The sequence below is a fragment of the Poecilia reticulata genome, chromosome 11, assembly GCF_904066995.2.
Source record: "Poecilia reticulata chromosome 11, P_reticulata-male-v2, whole genome shotgun sequence".
Taxonomy (NCBI): domain Eukaryota; kingdom Metazoa; phylum Chordata; class Actinopteri; order Cyprinodontiformes; family Poeciliidae; genus Poecilia; species Poecilia reticulata.
This window is the reverse complement of record NC_088840.1, coordinates 11,206,048-11,221,702: the sequence shown is the minus strand read 5'-3', so window position 1 is coordinate 11,221,702 and position 15,655 is coordinate 11,206,048. Positions and strand designations below refer to the sequence as shown.

The following is a 15,655-nucleotide window of genomic DNA, read 5'->3' as shown; positions in this document are numbered from 1 at the left end:
GGAGGTTTGGGGTAACACCTATTCCAATATCTACGACCCTTACACATACTACAAAAATGAGAAATCACAAATTAACTGCATTTAATGTTACATGTGTTAAAACTGGCCGGTTTGATCAAATCCAAAATGACAATAATTATGTCCAATTTACTTAAAAGCAATATCCTAGAAATCTTTACAAAAAAGCAGTTTATAATTTAAGTTGTAAAGAGAATGTGCTGGTATAAAAATTAGTTTGTGTATTTCAATTTGGGTAATGGCTTAGAACAAAGTCAAAACATAAATACATTAAAAACAAAAACTACAACAAAAAGCCATTTAGGAGACACATAAAGCTGAGGATGGATGAGGTTTAGTAAAAACCTCACTAAAAGCCTTCACTTGTTATACTGTGCCATCACATCAGATTTGAATCTGATGCAAAACCTTTTTGTACAGAAATTGGGTGTTTTAGATTTTATGTTTTGTTGGTATGCGAAATATTTAGGCAGCTTGCAAAATCAGTTTATGCAATTTCATGCACAATTAGTAAATTGACCTTTGTATCTTCATCAAAATGGATGGCACACCCCAGTGAACTTAGAACATATCATAGTTTCTATGGCAGTCTATATCCATAAAAAAAAGTCAGCCACACCTGTTCAGAGTAACCAATGGAAACCTGTTCCTGTAGGGCAGATTGCACAGTGACATTTGTATTGTGCCTTGTGCTGCCAATCATGAATGTGTTGTTCTTTTCTAGTGAGGATTAGTATTGACGATTGTGTCATGGGATTGTACAGCCTTAGCCGTTTTTCTTTAGAGTATGACAATGTGGTCAGACCAGTATTTCCTGGTTTTTTTAGCAGGCGTATGGGTGCAGTCGATTCCAGATTTTAGGCTTTTTTAACATCTCCTCAGAAAAAAAAAGAAATAGGTCAATTATTTTCAATCTAATAGTACTAGTTTGCTTTTTCCTTAATATATCCTGAGCAAAGAAACAATGCAATTAGTTTAGCTTCTCTAAACTATTTACTTTAGTATGGATCTTAGTACAGATGTACAAAGATCTTAATTAAGATATTTAATTAAAGATCACACTTTTATTGTTTTATTGCTTATGGACATAGTGGTCAGGAGTTTAGACACTGATCGTGGATATGGAAGGTTAAACATTACACTTTAACAAGATTTGAGTGTTTTTTTGTTTGTTTAATATATAAATACATCCAGACTAATATGCTTAATAAATAATATATTTAAGACACTTTTTTAAAATTCTTATTTAAAAAAATTAAGAATTTATTATTTTTTTTAAATAAATTGAACTGAATTTCTCTTGTTGACAGAAATTCAGTTCATCTAATCTGTTTGGTTTCACTGCTCTGGCTTGTAAGCATATGTGACGCAGTGGTAACAGTGCTGAGGTTTGGGTTTTGGGTGTAAAAATGAACGAGTTAAAGCTTAGGACAATTTATGGCAAACACTGCCTTGTCTGAGAACATCTGCCACGATGAGCTCAACCGATAAAGAGCCAATTAGAGTTATTTTTGACCAACTGGCCCACACCCATTTTTTCACATCGGTTTTTTTAGCCCTTCCTCCAGGAGTGAAGGTGTGTGAGCGAACCAGCTGGAAAAGCAGAGTCAGTGTTTGTCCTCCTATTAAAAATCACATGATCGTCATCAACGTGTTTGTTTAAGGTAGTTACAGCACACGGCACACAGAGCTTGTAAAATACTGGGGTGTGCTCTTCTGTTCTCATCCAACCATAATGTCAATAGTGTTTCACTGGTAAAACCTCAGACTGTGTGCTATAATTTAACATGCGAGGAAAATAAGAAACTTATTAAAGAAGTACAGTCTGACAGGAAAGTCACACAGTCACCCACCTTAAAGTATAAAGCACTCAGAGGAAACATACAACTTGTGGAGTCCTAGCAGAGAAGCCGGGCTGTATGGCGAGCAGATAGAGCATCAACCATGGGAGCAGCCAAGAGTCCCATGGTAACTTTGGAGGAGACCCAGGTCACAGAATCTGTCAACATGATGACTATTATTCATCATGCATCCCACTTATTTGCTGCTCATTGAAGATTGGCATAAGAATGGACAAAAATATCAGCCTCTAGATGTGCAAAACAGGTAGACATAATCCAAAAGACTTGCAGCTGCAATTGCACTGAAAGATGGTTACTAATTTACTTGACATCACCTAACTATTTCTCAAATTATTAAGTATAAAAATACAATTTTAGCACTTCATATACTTTTCCTTCCGTTTCAGAATTATCCACTACTTTGTGCTGGAATATTATATGAAACTTATATAAAAGACAGTAAAGTTTGTGGTTCTGAATCATCCAAATGTAAGGCTCAACGGGTACAGAAAGCTTTGCCAGGCAAGTATGACGTGACATTCATCTGGGAAACTGATCATTCTTGGAAAACCATCTCAAACTCTAACATTCACAAAATAAATTTACTCAGACTTCACCTCTCAAGGTTTTAGTTTTGGACTTTGCTCAGTAGATTGTGGTTTATAACAAACAAAAAGGTATGCTCCGCCCAACATAGCATTTTCAAAGACTCCAACAATCCTTCCAGTACTATTAATAACAAGAACAATAAGGTTTACTTAGCCCTGGAAGTTAGTAGCTCCCCTCCCTATATTTTTGAAACCTTGAGATAGAAGGTATGCAAGGCTCTGCACATTGTTCAGGACAATCCGGTTTATCCAATTCGAGCGCTACAAAAGATTCAGGGTATTTTTAAATGTCACTGTCCCCACAAGAGGGAAGGCGCGCGACATTTACGGTTGACGCTGGAGTTTTAAAAACTGCACTCGAGGCAATTGGAAACTTTTCTTGTTTTTAAGACTGAAAAGACGCACGGCTTTACATAAGCTTGGAAAAAGTTCATCATTAGGAATATAAACAGCCATCCTGAACACTCGCAGCGACTCTGCTGAGGCGGTGATGGAGACGGAAGAGGAGACGGTGCCGCATGAGCCGAAGCGGACAGGTGGTGCTGCTCTGCCGCTGCTGCTGCTGCTGGACTACACAGCTGCCTGTTGTCATGGAGGAGCAAAGATGGCGGTCCTGGCCTATAGCCTGGGCAAACGCGAAATAAATCAACATTTTACAATCAAGAATGCTAAACTGATATCGCTGGCGGCGGTTCTTTTGCTGCTCTTGTTCCACACGGCTTTGCGGCATTACGGAGGTAAGTGGAGCGCCGCTATTTGAACTGACTGTTGATGCTCCCCACACTTGACACAAGCTAACAGCAGCTAGCTCACTGTTTGGGTCTGGGAGCGCTTCGGCTCGCTGGTACAGTGCACTATTTGTTTCATGGGAGTGGATAAAAAGATTGGAAATGGCATAAAATGTATGCAATGTTGTTTAAACTAAACTCGGCAAGGCTGGCAGCGGAAGCGTGGATGTCTGTTAAACGGGCCAGCTAAATATGAAACTAGCATACTGTAGCTCTACTGACTTCTGTCAAAACCTGCTTAAATATTCGTAAGATTGAAATATTCATTAAGCAAACACCGGATAAATAGAACCAGTCAAGTATTTACTCGTAGCTTTCGTGTTTTTCTTGTTAGCTGAGTGTTGGGCAGAGTCTTGTAAAACCCATAGAAAACTTGAGAAATAACCCTTAAACGTTGTCATTACAACTGTAGAATTCTAAAGGTGCATTTCTTTTGTTGAATAAGAATAATAAACAATTATTATTATTTAATTTTGTTAGTAAAGCGACGTTCTAAAATAAAATCTGAAACGGCAAAGTGTAGTGTTTTTTTTTTTAATCATTGTCATTAGCTAAGCTTTTCTTCTTTTTTTTTTAATTATAGATTTTTGAACCGGAACACAGCCTCTAAAATTGATTTGAGTTACATAATAGGTCGTGGGGAAATGTAAAACTATAAAGTGTAGTAATAGTGTAAAAACAACAAAGTTTAACAAAATATAAAACGTTTTAATATTTGTGTAGCAGTACACAAATACCTGTGTCCTGCTACCAGTCTAAAGAGACTTATACGCTGAGCAGCTGCTCTGAATGGGTGGTGACAGTAAAGCCTGTGTCAGTCACCAGCTTCCGTCCGTCTTTCATGCTTTGTGAGTTGCAGCTGCATTCATTTTGCACATAAATGAATAGCCAGAGTGAATTACACTCAAGCCAAATTGCTCACGGCTTTATTTTGTACAAAGCCACCCAACCTGAGCTGTGTATTGTATTGTCCTGTGGCGTCACTGTGCTGAATGAAATGCCACTGTGCTGTTTGAGTTGTTGTTCACACTTACTCTTAGATTCTGTGTGGTGTGTGTGTGTGTTTCTAGGTGGAGACTCATGTGAATGGCTGCTGACCAAAGGACGCTACTTGGGGGAGAATGTATGGCAGCCTTATGGCTGTATGATGCACAAATACAAAAGCAAGTGAGTCATACAAATAGCTGTTCCTCTGTGTGTTTGAAAGCAAGGGTGGATGCGCAATAGTTACATTTAGTGAATGACATGGAAATGTTTGCATAGTTTCTACCTGTTTGCAAAGATGAATGAAACATGAAGTACCAGTAAATTGTTCCGACACTGCATAATTGGAATCGGCAATTCCAATTATGGAATTGCTTGAAATGAAATATTTCAAGCAACTGCTGGCTGTCTCTGTGGAACTGTTACCTGTTTTCTCTTAAAAATGTTTACTAATTGTCGATTTGCAAATACAATGTATTTGTTTTAAATCTGATTTTTTTTTATCACTGAAACAAAAACAAAAAAACCTTGCCTTCAACTTTTTTAATGAAATTGACTAAATGTTTTGCACCACATTCTCTGCAGTTTCCTTCAGATTTCTCTGCTATGCATCACCACTGGGTGCAAGATGTTTAGGCCTGAATGCTGAAAATATGAGCATGATACTACCACTACCTTATTTCTCATTAGGATTAGAGCCGCTACCATAATTTGGCTTTTTGCTCATCACTATCCAAGTTGTTTTTTTTTATGGTTTTTTTAAGCTGATAAAACTATATTTTTCCACGATACCTCAATTTTTTTCTGCTTGAAACATGTTGCATAGATCAGACTTTGATGGAGATTCTTTACATAAAGCCGGATGTTCAGTCACTCCTGATTGTCAAAGCAAAAAGATTAGCTCTGATTTAATCTTCCAAATTTAACTGATGTTCTTAAAATATTCACACAGTGTTGCCACTTACTGCTAATTTGGTAACATCCAGTTGCTACTAAGAGGTTTTCACATTTATACTTCTGATTATCACATTCCTCACCGGTGTTTTTGTCTTGCAGTGACGCCGTAACATGCCTTTCCAAGAAACGGGTGGTCTTTGCGGGTGACTCACGAATCAGGCAGCTATTTTACTCCTTTATCAAAATTATCAACCCTGAGATGACAGAAGATGGAAACAAGGTATAGTCGCTAGACATGGCATGTTTCACGCTCAGGGGGCTAATAGAAATCTTTCCATTCCGGTTTAACAGGATACGTTCTACCCAAATCCCCCTCGGCAAATATATGTTGGTTGTTTAGCTCTGAAGCCCTATAATTAGATCTCAGACTCTTCCTGAAAGATAAAAGGATTGTTTTCCCCATACCCTGCGACGTTGAGCCGTTACTGCTAGAAACTTAAAGCCTTCCCACTTGCTTAAAAACGAGATTTCTATGATCTGTTTTGGCCTAAATGTTGATAAATCACCGCGTTTGTTCTATTTTCGGTAAGTGACTCAAACTCCAAATATGTGCAGCCGAGTGACAGACTAGTTTTATTCTGAGCTGAAGCAAGCTGATGAGAGGAGAGCGAGAAAGTAGAAGTCATTTTCCAACAGACCCTCTCTTTGTCTGCGTGCATGTAACGCCTGCAGCATGAGGACATCTTCTTTCAAGATCAGAAGTCGTCTCTTAATGTGGTGAGCTTTCTATAGAGTCACTCTTATCTTTCCTGTTAAGAATAACCTTTGATTTAAAAAAAAAAAAACATCCTTCTTTTCTTGTTTTTATTTCTAGGACTTCCTTTGGTATCCAGAGGCAAATAACTCGATGAAGGACCGCGTGGTGTCATGGACGCATGTGAGCATTGACACAGCATCAAGTTCTATTTTTAAGCACCAATTGAACGATTTCTATCCTCAAAGCAGATCACTTTTGTCTCTGTCTTGGTTGTCTGGGGCAGTTTTTCCTCGATCCTCTTCATATGTCACGCAAACACCACGCTGTGTCATATCTGACTGTAGATATTACTCAATCTTTACGCCTGTATTCTCGTGTCATGAGCACAGCAGGCAGGCCAAGGATGAAGTTGTTGAAAAGGTTAAATCAGTGTAAAGTTATGAAGCGGTATTGCGAGTTTTAGATCTCATGGATGAGTTTCTCTTTTTGTTTGTTTTCTAAATGCTACAAAGACACGGCCGTTCTCCTGAACTGACGAGCCGGAAAACAAAGAAAAAGTCGCTAAGATGAGAGCATAATGACACCTTTTTGGCCAATGTCTAAAATCCTGTCTAGCAGTACTGCGCATCATCCTGAAAAGCCAATCCACATGGTGAAACAAGGTGGAGACGGGGTTTACAGTGGGACATTTTTAATTTAGATTTTTTTATTGGGGCCCAGGAAGCTGGTTAGAATTGATAAGAAGATGGATGGAGCTAAATATGTGGTGGAGGAAAATATATTACAGGAGCAAACACTTGAGACTGTAAATTCAGTCAGAGTCCAGGTCTAAAACAAACGTCTTTAGCAAGGCTCGATAACTGTTTCTTGCAGTCATGCATCATTGCGTCTGAAATTGAGCCATTTTGCAACAAACGCTTGGCAAAAGTTTCTGCGCAGTTGGTAAATGTTTGCAGATATGATTGCAGCAACTGGTGGTTCTCCACATTGATTCAGTTTAGCAAAATTCAAATGCCTGAAACAATTTATGGCTTTTTATCAAGGAAAAACTTCCAATAGAAACAATGTATTAAACCTTCACATTTCCCTTTTTATTGTTGACTTAAAATGAAAACAAATTAGGTTGTCTTCCTCTCATGTAAATCTGTCAATACTCTTAACCTTTGTGTCGCAGGAGGCCGCTGCGAAACCTGACGTTGTTATCCTCGGAGCTGCAACAGTAAGCCGCCTAAAAGAATGCCTGTCAATATTTGCAGATCAAGCAGTGAGCAGAGCAGCAAGGTGTTGACCGAATACCGTCTGTCTTAATCTCACTTGTTTCGTCACTTATCACAGTGGTCCATCAAGTTGCACAGTGGCAGCAGCGAAACCCTGCAGCAGTACAGAGCAAACCTGACGGCAATTGCTGCGCATCTGGATAAACTGGCTGAGCATGCAGAGATCTACTGGGTCCTGCAAGGTGAGCTCCGCTCCAAGCAGATTACCCGCTTGGAAGCATGATGATGATGATTAACTTTTACGTCAGTCAGCCTGGTCACTATTACTGCCTGACGGCTTCACTGCAGCAATAAATCTCATGTGCATTCTTGTAAAATGAGATTACCGTCCTATCAGGGGGAGTAAACATCTGAACACTATTAATGTTTCTGTTTTGTCCTTCGCTTTCTACGTTGACTAAACACTATCATTTGAAACCACATCGATAGGAAAACGGGGAATTAGACTATCGGTATTGTTCCTGGAAATTGCTGTTGAATTTGTTTGACAAACCAACAAACAATGTGCACTGTATCAGTTGTGATTAAACGACAACTTCAATGCGTCATTTCCCATCCAAAATGTGAGTACTGTGTTTCTGTAGCTATTCAAAAAGAGGAAGAAAGTAGTACGCACAAGTCTAACTTAAAAACACGGTTCTTACTTTAGAGTGAGAACTCTAAAGTAAGAACTTTAGAGTTCTCACTGGTTATTCCTGTTTGAATTAATGTAACTCTCCCTAACTTTTATGTTCTCGGTCATAAAGTCCTATATCAGCCGAGAGTTCAACAGTGAAAGTGTTTCCAAGTCCCTGAATTGGCCAGCAGAGTTTTGACGTGTTGCCAAGGGTGTAACTTTGTGTTGCCAGTTTGTGGGGACGCATTGTGGGCAAGAGGAGGCCACAGATGTACCCACAGTTATGCGATTGGAAGGCCTTCTTTAAATGTGAATGCCATACAGTCTCATTCAGTTACAAAATTCACTATTTTCTGTAAAGAAAATTTACAACAGAAAGTGGTCGGTAATCAAATGTGTACCATGTGACGTACTGCCATGCTGTTCTGTCTTGCAGATCCGGTGTACGAGGACACATTGAGTGAGAACAGGAAGATGATCACCAACCAGCAGCTTGACCTGTACAATCAAGCGGCGACGGAGGTGCTCAACAGCAGCAAGCACAGCGGGAGATCTCGGGTCAAGCTGCTGGCGGCGGCCCGTCAGGCTGCTCTGGAAACGATCATAAACTCAGACGATGGTTTACACCTGCCAGAGGGCACCAGGAATGTGGTAGGCAGGATTTTTTTTTTTTCGTTCATTTTTAATGAGATTCTTCAGTATTTCTCCTGTTCAGTTTTGTTTTGTTTTTTTTTTTGACATGTGAAATCATCCCTCCAGGGAGCCATGGTCCTCATGAACTCCCTTTGCAACAAGCTGCTGAGGCCCATCGACGGCTCCTGCTGCCAGACCATTTCCCCGCCAAACCTCATTCAGAAACTGTCAGCTTGTTTCTTCCTGGCCGCAGTCATCGTCTTCGTAGTTCTCCACGTCCTCGGCTGCAACCGCCATCGCCGGCATGCCACTCCCGACGTGGAGAGCCTCGAGGAGAAGAAGCCCGCCACTGCGGCCGCCCCCCTCGGACCAAAGGCTCCTTTCCAGGCTCTCTGCAGGATGGGCGTCATAATGTTGTACTTCTACCTGTGCGACCGAGCTGATGTGTTCATGAAGGAGCAGAAGTTCTACACGCACTCGGCATTCTTCATCCCTCTCATCTACATACTTGTGCTGGGAGTGTTTTACAGTGAGAACACCAAGGAGGTGAGGAGGCGCTCTACTGCAAAGAAAACCACACATTTTTAAGTATTTCTAGTGTAAATTTCTTACTTTTTTTCTTATTTCAAGTGTACTAACAAGTAACTGTTCGGAGCTTGTCTTGAGTCAATAATTCCTTAATATCGATGGTGAAAATAAGTTGCCACAAGACATATTAGCATATAATATAAGGGAAAATGTCCTGTTCCACACCCCCTTTATTTCACTGATAACTAGTACTTTTTCATCAATATTAATAAATTGAGCCAAAACAAGCTCCTATGTTATACTGAAAAGTTGCTTGCAAGTTAGTTTTTGTCTTATTTCAAGTGTACCAAGATATTTGCACAAGAGACTAGACCAAAAAAACCTGGTAAGATTTTGTGTTTGCAGTGTTCACTGTAGAGGTTTTTTGTCTTAATTCTTTGAAATGCCTAAGCACGGTTCCTACAGTCTAGAAAACTCTCGGGGAGGGGGGGCGGTGGGGGAGTATAGCATAGGAATTTTTTTTGTGCTTTCAGGCTTTAGAGTTTTTATGATAAAAAAAAAAAAAGCCACAATCGGATGTTGACAAGCCAAAACAGCCTTTCAGATCTTTGCTGAAGGGGAGCATAGAGTAGCCACACGGACGGGGTTTATTAGTAAATGGGTTAAACTTTACCAAAGACTGCTCCTTTTTCAGTTCGATACTTTTGTGCTGATTACGAATCTCGTCAGTTGAAATGTAAACTTGCTCCGCAGCCGTCTGCTGTTGCCCTCACTGGCTTAAGCAAAATGCACCCATTCAGGATTGTGATGATTCAGCAGTTTTCATTCAGGTTTAGTGTCATATCTGACCGAAAGATGATTTATTTTTTTTTTTTTTCGTATAATCATCTTCTTTTCTTTGGATTACAGGCCAAGTTGCTCAACCGAGAGCAAACGGATGAATGGAAAGGCTGGATGCAGCTGGTTATTCTTATCTATCACGTTTCTGGAGCCAGCGCTGTGAGTCCCAGACGTGCTCCCTTTACACGCGTCGGCAGCTGTTCTGCTTTGAGTCTGATGCGGATGTTTAATAAACAACAAAATTGTTTGTCTTGTAGTTTGTTCCTGTGTACATGCACGTACGTGTACTGGTGGCAGCGTACCTGTTTCAGACTGGCTATGGACACTTTTCCTTTTTCTGGCTCAAAGGAGACTTTGGACTTTATAGAGTGTGTCAGGTAAGGTTACACTCAGTTATTCTTTAACCTTTTTTAGGAATCCCCAACGTGCTGTTCTGAACTTGAATGACGTGTATGTTTATGAGTGTTTTGTTTTTTTTTCTTTTATGTGTATGCTTACAGGTGTTGTTCCGGCTAAACTTCCTTGTGGTTGTACTTTGCATTGTAATGGACAGACCATACCAGTTCTACTACTTTGTCCCCTTGGTCACATTCTGGTTTGTTCTCATCTACGCCACAATGGCCATTTGGCCTCAAATCCTTCAAAAGAAGACTAACAGTAGGTGTCAAATATGAGATTATTATTAGTTTCAGCACCAACTTTGTATACCTTTTTTATAATAAAAAAAAAAAATGTACGTTTTCAGTGAAAAGTTTACATACGCCCGTAATCGGCATGGCTGTTATTCATTTTTGGATTTTAACGTAGAGTTTGGATCGTTTCTCAACTTCAGTTTGTTTCAAACACAGAACTGCGTGAGCAAGTTTGAAATGACTTTCTTTAGACCTAAAAGTAATGACATTCTTGCCCAACACGAGTGCATGTAAACATTTCACCAAAACTGTATTTGCATTTGGTAAACCGTAAAAATATCCTATTGTGTGTAGTTTTAGAGATGAGTGTCTTTTTAAAGAAATCATGTTGTCTGGACAGGTAGTGGCATCTGGTATCTTGGCATCCTGGCCAAGTTACTGGGCCTGTTGCTGATTATCTGCTTCTTTGCCTTCTCGAAGGTGGGTTCATTTACTCAGCTCTATAATTAGTGGTATTTTATAGTTATAAATTGGTACAAATCTTCTGAACTTTTGGCATGATGTGCAGCACTTTTAGTTTGATCTTCATCTCAAATCTCGCCTGCAGAGTCTTTTCATGAGCGTGTTCTCAGTGTGGCCCGTCTCTAAGCTGTTTGAGCTGAACGGAAGTGTCCACGAGTGGTGGTTCAGATGGCAGCTGGACCGATTTGTAAGTCAAATGTAGCGACCGGCGTACTTTTCTACCAGTTTCAGTTTACTGTAAACCGAGACGGCTTCAACTTGTTGGCACGCAGGCTGTGATTCACGGCATGGTGTTTGCCTTCATCTACCTGGTGCTGCAGAAGCGCCAGGTGTTGTCGGAGGGCAAAGGAGAAGCTCTTTTCCCTGCAAAGATTTCCAACTTGCTCCTTTTCTTCTCGGTGGTTTCCTTCATAGTAAGACCTCTTTACATTTTGTTTCTCAGTCAACATATGTTGCAGAAATGCACCTAACCTCTTTTCCTCGTTTTCAAGACTTACTCAATATGGGCGAGCAACTGCAAAACAAAGACGGAGTGCAACGAGATGCACCCTTACATCTCTGTGGTCCAGGTACAGTCTTGCATTGTTACATTTTTCTAAAGTTACTTGTTGCAGATGCATCAACTCAACATGGCAACCTTGTTCCATATGAGAAAAAACTTCATAAACTGATAGTTTATGAACCTGCAGTGTGATTAATGCATCTGTGTACACAGGGTTAAAGTGGTGTGAAGGGCTGAACTTTTATGTGACTTGGCAGGAGTTGTCTTGCTAACTGTTATACATCATTTAGCATTCCCTGTTCAGTCGAACCACAGAGAACCTGCTCACATACTTGCCGGTAGCTTTGTGTTTCCTTTCAAAATACAAAATGACGAGATAATTTCAGTTGTACGGGGAGTTGTCTGTTTTTTCAAGATAAAAGAGTTACCTAAAGCAAATGTAGACATAGTTCTACAAATTGCTACCAGCTGGTTCTCATTCCTTTCAGAATTGCTTTCAGGTCTTCACACAATATGGACGTGACTGTCATAACTTTGTAAAGCGATAACTTATGTTTGAACATAATTATTTCAGGATAGAGTGATCAAATGTATTTTGAAAGCTTTGAATTTGATGCTCAGGTTTGCTGTAAAACACACTGGGAACAGACTGGAATATGGAGTCAATCTGGCACATTGGAAAGGCCACCCTGGAAACCTGATGTTTGCCTAATGCTAAACTAGTTATGTAGCAGCTAAACAGACCCTTAACATAATGTCACCACCACCGTGCTTGGTGCTATAGAGGTCAGGTGTAAAAGCCTCATCTTGACTCCTCCCAAATACTTCTCGTCAATTCTGTAATATCAGTTGGTTCAGTTCTCGTCTTGCCTGAACATAAATGTTTTCTCCAGGAACCTGGGCTACTCCATGTGGGCAGCTGCACATTTCAATCGAGCTGTTTTGGAGCGTGGGGGTGAGGGGGGTTGTCAAGATCGTCTTAATCCACGACAAATGACACCATTTTTCACTTTGAAACAGCCTGTATACAAGTGCTACAGATCAATGTCATGGCACCCTTGAGCCTTGGTAGTCTTATCTCCATACCAAAGCAAGATGTCTCCAAGCTGATTATTTTAGAATTTTCCTTTTTAGAACCCTCAATGATTTCTTTGAACTTTCTTCTATCAATCAGATCATTTCTTGCTGGCAAGGAGAAACTACCAGAAGCCAAACAATCTTAATCATTCAGAAGTTATCATGCCTTGAACTTATCGACTTTAGACAGTTGTTTTGATTTTGCACCAAGGAAACATTTTTGAATGTATTCAAATGTTGACTTAATACAGTTGAAATAACGAGTGTAATAAATTACATGTATGCCCATGCTGAATGTTTTTACTCTACCTAATACCTACTTCCAGAACTTGAAGTTTCATAAATAACACACCGGTGTTTTCCAGGCTTGACTTAAGAGATGTTTCCATTTTGTGTGTTAACAGATTTTGGCCTTCATTCTTATCAGGAACATTCCTGGCTACGCTCGCTCTGTTTACAGCTCGTTCTTTTCATGGTTCGGAAAGATTTCCCTGGAGGTAAGATGGTCCTGTCTGCACAGGCAGGTACATGTAATAATTCAGAATCGCATAATTCATTGTAAATGGTGCATTAAAACAGTAAGTGATGGCTCTTGCATAATTTTTACTTTGTAAAAAATATATATGTTGGGTTTTTATTAGTAATAGCTGAATAAACTAAACTGAAATGCTTAATTTGCCCCTTTGTGTCTAACAAAACTGAAAGTTCCACTTGTTGAATTTAAAATGTTCAATACTATTCACTGTTGAGAAACTATTGAATTCCTTTGTCAACTTGATTAAAAAAAAAAATGCATATCTTAACTGAGTTGGATGTAATGATCTGCACTGGTTATGAACATGTTGTAACTCTTAAGATGGACCTGAAAATATGTGCTTTGACTTTGTCGCCCCCAGCTGTTCATATGTCAGTACCACATCTGGCTTGCAGCAGACACCAAGGGAATCCTGGTCCTGATCCCGGGCAACCCTTCGCTCAACATCTTGGTGAGCACCTTCATCTTCGTTTGTGTAGCTCACGAGGTCTCCGTCATCACCAATGACCTGGCTCAGGTGGTGATCCCCAAAGACAGCATGGCCCTGCTGAAGAGGCTGGGCGCCATGGGGCTCGTGAGTTTATTTGTACTGATGTCCCAGCTCCTCACACCTGGAACTTAAAGGATACTTTGAGAGAACTGGGTTACGGACTGGGGGCCTGCTATGACTGAAGTGACAGATGAAAATCAAACTGAATTTTTTTATTATTTTCCTTTCACGCTGCTGGTTGCCAGATGAGACTGGTCAGAGTACTTCAGTAACTTTGTTATTGGCTGCTGTAAAATGAAAAAGCTCGGCAAAAGGAATATTTAAAAGGACAGAAGTACCGAAATGTTTACATTGCCTTCACGTTAAGACTTGGAGACCCAAAACCACTTTCTCTGGGCTCAGGACCTCATGCTTGCTGTGAACCTCGCAGCACTTCTGCTTTAGCCAAACTTGTTTGATATGAAGTTTGTTCCTCGTTTCCTCCGAGGATCTCTCCGTCCACATGGCAGTAGGACCACCAGCATATTTGGAACTTTTTCTCTTTTTTTTTTTCCAAATAAGCTGATCTGCACAACATCTTGTCATTGACCTTCTATATTGCTAGTGTGAGATAATTACACAAAGAAAAAAGTGGATCAAGATTGACTGATCACAGACCTGCCGAGTGTATAGTCAAAAAAATTTGCAGTGCAATTGTTAAAATTTTAGGGACTTTTTTTTCCCCTCTCATTTAAAGCAACGTTTGAGATTATTGCGTTTGCAGAAAGTCGCCGTTGTCACCTGCTGTAGCTCAGAAATGACATGTGACATGTACAGTATTTAATGACTTAAATTAAGCTTATATTTTATACAGTTTTGGCTTTGCTTTGTACTTTGCGTCCATAACTGCTGTTTGTGAAGTATCGCATTAAGAATTTTGTACCCAATCTACTATCTCATAGACAAGGTTGAGCCTTTCAGTCGAATAGTTGTGTCCTGTTAGCACCACATGCTGTGTAAATATATGTATATTTGTATGATACAACAGATTTATTTTGTACAGCTGTTCATCTCCTGTTCTTTAAAACATGCCTCATACTAGCTGTGGTGGAAAATGCACAATATTGCACATATTGTTCTACCATAGAAGAAACAAACGTCCTTCCTCAGACTGACCTAGAAAACAAAACAAACACACACACAAAAAAAACATTTTTTATTTTTTAATAATTAGGTGAAGGCTTTTTGATATTTTTTCTCTTTTTTAACTCCAGAGGGTTCTGTAAACGGCACATGTTCAAGTGTGTTGTTTGAAGCACTTGAAATCAGAGCCACTTCAGCATTATAACCACTTTGTAATGCACTGACAGACCTAAGAGGATACGTTAATGCCGCATACATAAAAATATTGTTTAATACGTCTGTTGCCAAGTGGGTAATTGGTTCTTTGCCTGTTTCTACTCATTTGAGAGGGAGCACTTTTATTTTGAACCTGCTTTTTATTTTCCACTTTCATCTTTAAGATGAAACCCAGATTTTAGTACATTCTTGTTTGGCATATTTATTTTTAAAAAATATTTTTTTTGCTTAAAGAAAACGGTTATATTAAACTTGGTGTTTAATTGCATCTACCGTTGGGTAGTAAAACATTGCGTGTCAATCATTTTGTATTTATGTTTGGGGTTTTTTCCCAGGAAAATGAGGGGACACATTTTTGTTTTTGTTACAATCTGCAGCTTTTGAGGCTGTTCACACTCTAAAAGTGAAACGGAGCAAATTTGACCTCAAAATTTCTACTAACAATCAGAACCTCGTATATTATAATTATCAATAATATGGTATTTACTTCCCACCGTTTTCCTTTGATACATGTGTAGAGTTTACTGACCTCTTTTATTGATCAACAGCAAAGTGGTACATTTGGTAGTTGTTTCATGCCTTAATTGATCTGTGTGATCACGTAAAGCAACAAATATTACACCCTTTTTTAGGGCCTAGTCAAATATTTACATGTTTGTTTGTGGTGTCTGACAAAGTGTGGAATTGTCTTCATATTTATAAATGCCTTTATTCTGTTGTACTTTGTTTTTAAAAAATCCCTTGATAAAAAACAATACAATGTTTTGGGGTT

General features: G+C 39.4%; 1 protein-coding gene across 1 annotated transcript; it reads left to right on the top strand.

Annotated features, from left to right (window-relative positions):
- The first annotated feature begins 2,352 nt into the window (after nucleotides 1–2,352).
- Nucleotides 2,353–15,647, top strand: casd1 (CAS1 domain sialic acid O acetyltransferase 1). The gene is made up of 18 exons (XM_081612875.1): nucleotides 2,353–3,204; nucleotides 4,326–4,422; nucleotides 5,296–5,416; nucleotides 5,869–5,913; nucleotides 6,011–6,073; nucleotides 7,068–7,112; nucleotides 7,229–7,352; nucleotides 8,223–8,437; nucleotides 8,546–8,965; nucleotides 9,857–9,946; nucleotides 10,045–10,164; nucleotides 10,288–10,448; nucleotides 10,824–10,899; nucleotides 11,027–11,128; nucleotides 11,214–11,354; nucleotides 11,433–11,510; nucleotides 12,925–13,017; nucleotides 13,417–15,647. Exons 1-18 carry the CDS (start codon nucleotides 2,958–2,960, stop codon nucleotides 13,675–13,677), a joined length of 2,499 nt encoding a protein of 832 aa, XP_081469001.1. The 5' UTR covers nucleotides 2,353–2,957; the 3' UTR covers nucleotides 13,678–15,647.
- The last annotated feature ends 8 nt before the right edge of the window (nucleotides 15,648–15,655 follow it).

What these genes read in the sequence shown, in the direction of transcription:
- casd1 (XM_081612875.1), top strand. Translation starts at nt 2,958, where the DNA reads ATGGAGACGGAAGAGGAGACGGTGCCGCATGAGCCGAAGCGGACAGGT. An exon ending in ATGCACAAATACAAAAGCAA is followed by an intron (nt 4,423 to 5,295) that starts GTGAGTCATACA and finishes TTTGTCTTGCAG; the next exon opens with TGACGCCGTAACATGCCTTT. An exon ending in TTATCCTCGGAGCTGCAACA is followed by an intron (nt 7,113 to 7,228) that starts GTAAGCCGCCTA and finishes CACTTATCACAG; the next exon opens with TGGTCCATCAAGTTGCACAG.